A 7,802-nucleotide genomic window follows, 5' to 3' on the forward strand; every position below is an offset into this window, starting at 1 on the left:
AAACAGTGCATTCCTCCCATGTCAGTAAATCCAGGCAAAAATGCCCCAGATACTGGCTGTTGTCCAAGTGTAGCAAGTGGCTGGTCATAAGCCCTGCTTTGACTACACGAAGGTTAAGCCTTTGCGTAAGCTCCTGCCATATGAGAGGGATCTGGAGTGAGTGCCAGGGGAAGGAGAAAGGAGAGATCGAAGGAGTAGTGACTGCCAATCTGACCGGGGCAAGGACGGACAAAATGTGACATGAATCTGTCTGTTGTGTATTTCTGTGCAAAGTCAGGTGTGCTGAGAACAAGAAGACGCGCCCACATACACAAACCACACGCACACATGCATGCACACGCTCACGCACGCGTGCACACACACACACACACACAAACACACACACAAACACACACACTCACACACACACACACACACACACTGACGCACTGAAGAACATGACTCACACACACACTGATGCATGTAGAAATGGAACACACACACACACACACACACACACACACACACCACACACACACACACACACACACATACACACACACTAACACACACACTAACACAGGTAAATGAAATCAGACACTGACACAGATCAAAACATCTGCTTCTACAGACGACTGGCATGAGTAAAGGGAAGGGGAGAGTGGGGCAGAGGTGAAGGAAGGAAGCTCAGGTGTGTCAATGATCAAAGTCCAGTCCTTCCTATCATCTAAATTCAAACAAAGAAAGTTTGTTTGCAATTATGGATAATTATGCTGGTGAGCATTTTACTTCCCACTGGAAAACGGTGGGCTGGGTCGTGGGGGACTTGACATATCACAGGGTTTTAGCACTGCTTCTAAAAGCCATTTCATGGAAACATTTATGCATTTATTTAGACACTGAACCTCCCATTTACTAGCAATTCATAATGATTTTATAGAAGCATTTCTTGTTCTGATATTGAGTTTCTTAATATCCATGTTATTTTGCAAAGTGTGTGTGTGTGTGTGTGTGTGTGTGTGTGGAGGGTAAGGGACTTGGATGTGTGCATGGGAAATGTACCCGCTGTGTTGTGTTATTTGCTTGTATGTATTTAGCTTTATGCGTTAATTTTTTACCTTTTGTCTAACATTTGTCATGTTGCGAGAGTGTTGGACTTGGCTGTTGGCTGAGATATTGTGAAGGATGAGTGACGAGCCAGTGGATTCACAATTTAATTTCCAAATGGATGAATAAAGATGTATTGTATTGTATTGCCGTCTCAGAGGGTTTGAAAACATTTCGCAGGGTCCCTTCCTTTTACTCACATACACAGATGCTGATACAAGAAACAGCATACATTCATGACATATGCACGCATACATGCACACACGCACATATGCACACACACGTGCATACACATTCACAAACACACACAAACACACACTCTCTCTCTCTCTCTCCCTTTCTCTCACACAATGTGATTTCATGTCGATGTATATATTCATATTTTTTCATCCTTTGCTCAATCCATTGTATGGGCAAATGGCCTGACAATTTAACTATCCTGCATCCTGTGTCTCTCTCTCTCTCTCTCTCTCTCTCTCACACACACACACACACACACACACACACACAATCATGCACATGCTCACAAACGTGTACACACACAAATGTCCACACACAAAAGTCCACACACACACACACACACACACACACACACAATCTCTCTCTCTCTCTCTCTCCAAATTTAACTCTTTGGTGAAAGCCATTACATAGCTTCAATCAACCATGGTAAAAAAATACATGTGTGCATTTCTGAGCCCTTTTCAAGCCAACCCATTGGAACGTTAATGTGACAGCAGTTTAGTTTCAGATACAGCTCCATGGTTTCAAAACACAGTCCTTGAACACTGTATGTGTGCTCGTCTTGCACAAGTTCTTGCCATGTACTCTCCTTTTTGACTCACTTGTGCAAACAAAGTGAATATGTAATAACCCGGTGTTTGATTATCTGTGTGTGTGTGTGTGTGTGTGTGTGTGTGTGTGTGTGTGTGTGTGTGTGTGTGTGTGGTGGTAAACTTTAACATTGTCATTTTCTCAGGAAATACTTTGTCTGCCAATACCAAATTTGGACTGAAAATAGTGGGGGGGGGGAATCTTCACAGTCATATCAACAATTGGTTGTAAGTCTTCCAGGTTAATTTGTATATCCAGATCATGAACAGTTTATTTCATTGAGGATCCAGATTCCAAAAATGGTTTGGTTTAGAGATGACATGATCTCATTTTTTATTTGCAATTAAAAGAAAAGAAATACAAATCCTGGACAGAAAACATACACTGACACTAACTTCATCAACGGCATGTTTACTGCATATGAATATTTCAAAGTGGAAACTGATTAACTAGCATGAACACAAAAGAGAAATTGAATGGATGGTGTTGTTGTTTCTGAGTGTAACTAAGCCTGTCAAACACGGGTCTCTGCAGATCTGGAGAAAACGGCCACATATTACGGTGTGCATGAGGCGATGGGAATGTCCCCTTTACCACAGACTTTAAAGATTCTTAAATGCCTGAGATATAACAAAATAACATGATTTGAATGGCATTATCACTTTGATTATCGTTATCAATTTATTACACTAAAAGAACATGCTATAAAGTTAATTCTTGTGGTCATTGGTAGACCTACATCAGCACTGTGTGTAAGACCACTTATTGACAAACCAAACATGCTTGGTTCGAATCTGCTTTTAACTCACTCAGTACGGCCAGTCCTCTCTTCTCCTCTACACAGACCCCTCGGATGTCCAGTGGGTGTCTGAATGACCCAACCTTTAGCTCCCATCATCAGAATTGTGGTATTCTTTGTCAACATTCACCTCTTCAGTATAAGAGCCTTCTGCTTGCAATATTTTGATGATGGTAATTGGGCTGAAATGCTGTTAACGTCGTCTCTTTCGCCGTTCGTATGAAGAGAGTTAAGCCTTTTTTCTTTTCTTTTTTTTAACATGAAGCTTTCTCATATATATATATATATATATATATATATATATATATATACATACTGATATATATATAAAACAAGGCCTTGACTTTCTTGATTTATATGTGTGTTTGTCAACTGTGTGTGAATCTATATTATGCTACCATTCAATCTTCAATGATGTACTTGTTGATCTGCATTTTATTGAATGTGTGTGAACAAGTGTAACTAAAGCTTATATATATATATGTGTTGCACATGCTCTTTTGTGTGTGTGTGTGTGTGTGTGCATGTGTGTGTGCATGTGTGTGTGTGTGTGTGTGTGTGTGTGTGAGCATATGGGTGTCTGTATGTGCGGGTTGGGGTTGGGTTGGGTGGTGGTTGTGTTGTGTAATTATGTGTGTTGTTGTTTTGTGTATTGTGTATTTATGTGTGTGTTTGCACAAATGTGAAAGTGCATGTATTTGTGCATATGTTTGCGTTGCAAGCAGATCCTGTGGACATGAATGTTCTATGTGCTGTGCCTGTGTCTCCGAGTGTTATTCACACACTGAATACTAAAACTGTCAACCTACCTCTATCCATCGATGAGAGAGATGTAAGCGACATGCTTTGACGCAGTCCTGACATAGGTGGCTTTCTTGCAGCTGTTGCTGTGTTGGTTTGCGTGTCACTCAGTTCTTTCAACCCTCTGACACACAGTCCGACCTTGCGGTGAAAACAGAGCTAGGTTCCACACTTCTCCAGTTATTCCCAGGGGTGAACAGACTTGGCATGATGAGGCACTCACTCAGGATGATTGTTCACTATATACAAGAGGCAGCCTCTGGATTCCAACATGGCTGGAGTTTCAATGCAACTTACAATCAGAGCTGCACACACAAAAATCATGCAATGATAGCGAGGGGGGGGGAGAGGGTATGAGGGGTGGTGTGGTGGTGTCTGAAATCTTCAGATAACCATAATCTCACAGACTTAAGTATGTGCAGGTGAAAGTGCATGTGTTCATTTACATATTCATTTATGTATGCTCGTGTATGTGTATGTGTGTGCATGTGTGTGTTTGTGTGTGTGTGTGCGTGTGTGTGTGTGTGTGTGTGCGTGTTTGTGTCTATGTCTGTGCATGCGTGCACATGCACGGACATTTGTGTGTGTGTGTGTGGCAAATAAATAGAGACAGGACACACACACAATCTCTCTGACTCTCTCTCTCTCTGACTCTCTCTCTCTCTCTCACACACACACACACACACACACACACACACAATGTGTTCACATTCTATATTCATCTAAGAGGCACTGTTATCAATCATCATACCAAGATGTGTATGAGAAAAGATACATGCAAAAATGTTATGCTTATATGTTTTTCAAATCTATGCATCAGAGAACAGTTCAAATATGTTAACTGTAAATATGCAGTGAACCTTTTCTATGCATCTGGAGATTTGGGTAGATATCTTATCATCTTGTTCTGATAAATATATTAGCTGATTTTCTCAGTATTTATTTCAAAGAACTAATATCATATAAATGTACGAAAATATATAAAAAGGTTGATCGTTTCTAAAAAAACTTAGTACACTGTTTTTTTTCTGCATTTTCTTCTGTTCTGTTCATCCTTATGCATATATATTTTCAAACCGGTTGACACATATGTGTGTGTGTGTGCGCACGCATGCATAAGTGCATGTAAGTGTGATCATATGTGGAGTGTGTGCGCATACATGTGTATGTTCTTTGTGTGCTTCTGCGTGCATGTGTGTCTATGTGTTAGCAGGAGTGTGTGTGTGTGTATGCATGTGCATGCTTTCATGTGTGCATATATGTTTATATTTTTGTGTCTCTGTGTGTTTATGTTTGTGTGTAAGTCATGTGCGTGTGTGTGTGTGTGTGTGTGTGTGTGTGTGTGTTGTGTACATTTATGTGTGAGTTTCTTTAGATGTAAGCTTGTATCTCTTGCCTGCACATGATCTTTGTCTTCTTTTATTTTATTTTTCTTCTTCTTCTTCAAGATGAGTAGCCACAATCACCATGTTTTTTTGTTGTTGTTGTTGTTGTTGTTTTTCCTACTTTCATTTGGAGGGATGCTGATTTTTCATTTCGTGGTGGGGGGAAAAAACATGAGTCTAACCTATCATTTTTTTCATTAGCTGTTATGTTAACAGCTGCACGTGGTCACTAGTCTGTGGTGTGTATGTCAGTGTGCTTGTGTGTGATCACATGTGGTAATTGTGTGTGTGTGTGTGTGTGTGTGTGTGTGTGTGTGTGCATGCATTTTCTCCATGACTATCAAATGCTTTGCAGTTGATTCTAGCCTCTGTAACTTGAGTGGTGGAAGACTTTGACTTTGAAACGAAAAACGTTCTTTTAAATTCGTGAGTAAAATCTGTAATTTATGTAGATATTTATCACAAAGTAATACAATTTTCCTCCTTTTTTTATCGATGTAACAATATTTACAAATTACAGCTTTGAACTTTGCGATGTTTAAAGAAAGAAGAGGGATACACTCAGGTTTGATCCGTGACTGCTGACAATTCGACATTGGGTAATCAGGCTGATCTGTTGTTGACTAATTACCGAAAGAAACAATAGCTGTTGTCTAGAAGTGATTCTGTAATAGACATCACCGAAAGATTTGCCTTCAATTGTTCAAACTTAATCCGGCCGGCCATTTTAACGTCAGAACAGAAAATCCACTGGGCGATCAAATTCCTGTCGCTTGAGTCGAAGTGGAAACTACCAGAATATGTATTGAAAAGAAATAATCAATGTCATTGGTTTTTCATTGCGAACATTACATTTACAAAACATTACCTTTGGTTGTTTCTGTTGAATCCACCACAGAATGCTAACGCTTGTGACACTTGGTTTCAGTTCCATTCTGTGAAGCGCTTACTCGTCAGCCATGTTAGTTTGATCACGTGACCCAAGCACCTGACAACATCATTCCACAAGACGCCTTCGACCTAGCAACGCCAAACACTCTTCCTTTTCTGTGTCAGTGACGCAAACTGAAGATTAGGTTACAAGAGGTGGACTTATGTTGTAAGCTTTCAGGCCACTTGGAAGAGAAAATGAAATGCGTTTAAATAACAAAAATTGGGACTGACTGCTGCACAGAGACTGAAAGAAAGGCCTGAGGAACAATATATGTTCATCTTGGGACAAGAATATGATTGGCTCAGTTTACAGAGAGAGAGAGAGAGAGAGAGAGAGAGACCTATCTGTCAGGAAATTTATTACTCCGTTTGAATCGCTCCGTCGTGCAGTACACGGAGTCGAACGCAGACGATATCATATACTGGTCTGTAATTTCCTGGTTCAGCTTCATATTTTTTACGCCGGTTTGAAATTACCATTATTTCAGCATGCTTGCAGGCATATAGTACTGGTTTCCAATAACTTACCAAATAAAAATGCGCATAACGGAAGTGCTGATCGAGTTTCTTACTGTATGATTTTTTTTTTTCCCCGTGGAGAAGAAAAGGCCGGGGGACTGAGATTTAGGCTTTAGACGCGGTTCTAGTTAGTCCTGTTCGGCCCAATGTTCAGTTTATATCACAGATTGACATAGGCTAATACATGTGGGCCAAAAGCAATGGTTTCTCCGTCCATTGCTGTGGGAAGTAATTTACAGCTTAGTCTTTTGTGAAGGTCTATGACTCTCAAACCGGGAGGCAAGTTTGCACTTGCAGGCTCTTCAGTCGTGCTGCAGCTTTTGGGGGCAAAAGTTGGCCTTTGGGAACCATCCCAACTTGAACGCCGACTGTCCTAAAACCCTCTTGGCTGAGAGCAGGGATGTAACTTGGGCAAAACACTCTCCATTATAATCAAATTCTTGCCCAGATTGTTGGGACAGCAGTCACCTCCTCTGCTGTTCTGATGGTCATAGTCGGACACGATCGACTGACTCATAAATCATACAGTTAGTCCTGCGCAATACATACGATTCTTTTTTGTTCTTTTTATTCCAAATATTTGTTCAGTTTCCTTTTCAAGAGAAAACAGTCATTTCCATGATCAGGGATGACTGGACTACTTATATGCTATCTATATGTACTGTGTCCATCCTTAATTTATTGTATCTGTAGTGTTTCATGTGTTTGGCTGTGTATGGAAATTTGTTCTTTTCTTGATCATATGCTGATTGTTTGCCTTGCATATTTGTGTATTTTGTTCTGTAGCTTTTCTCCTCGTGTTTTCTGAAATCGTCTTTCGGCACACATGCATTTCTTCGCCTTATTTGGTGTTTGTATATATATATATATATATATATATATATATATATATATATATATATAATCATACATACCTCTTTCTCTCTCTCTCTCTCTCTCTCTCTCTCTCTCTCTATATATATATATATATATATATATATATATATATATATATATATATATATATATACATATATATATATATTGGTACATTTTTAGCAAAGCCTAGTCCGATTATGTTAATGATCATTTGTAACTGCACTCCTGAAATAGACTGATAACCCTCAGGTATGAACCAAGTCATTGACCAAAAAAAATATAACGCAGCTGACTAATTATAATCCATCTTGTCTAACGAGAAGTTTTGTTTCTATTAGATTTCGGTAACACATCAGGTCAGTTTGGGCCTGGGAAGATGAAAAAGAACAGACAACGCCTGCTGGCGCTTTGCTGCCATCGTGGCCTCTGTGTCAGCAACACATTCTTCAACAGCCCCAACAAAGAGTCTCCTGGAGACACCCACGATCCAACCACTGGCTCCAGCTTGGCCTGATCCGTGTCAAGCGCTCTAATTATCCAGTGTCAAGCTTACACGCAGCTTTCAGAGTGTGGATTGTGACACTGACTAC

The 7,802-nt window shown here is 40.1% G+C and overlaps 1 protein-coding gene across 8 annotated transcripts in view; it reads right to left on the reverse strand.

Moving 5' to 3' along the window:
* The window catches only part of LOC143279802 (tubulin polyglutamylase TTLL7-like), a 54,571-nt gene extending 48,679 nt beyond the window's left edge, over positions 1-5,892 (reverse strand). For all 8 annotated transcript variants that reach the window (XM_076583986.1, XM_076583981.1, XM_076583984.1 and 5 more), the window contains exons 1-2: positions 5,771-5,892; positions 3,526-3,822 (exon numbers count right to left, since the gene is read on the reverse strand). In XM_076583986.1, the coding sequence (XP_076440101.1) occupies positions 3,526-3,580 (55 nt within the window). In that variant the 5' untranslated portion in view covers positions 3,581-3,822; positions 5,771-5,892. The remainder of the gene's footprint in view (positions 1-3,525; positions 3,823-5,770) is intronic.
* Between the last annotated feature and the right edge of the window lie 1,910 nt (positions 5,893-7,802).

This window comes from Babylonia areolata, chromosome 3 (genome assembly GCF_041734735.1).
Source record: "Babylonia areolata isolate BAREFJ2019XMU chromosome 3, ASM4173473v1, whole genome shotgun sequence".
Lineage (NCBI taxonomy): Eukaryota > Metazoa > Mollusca > Gastropoda > Neogastropoda > Buccinidae > Babylonia > Babylonia areolata.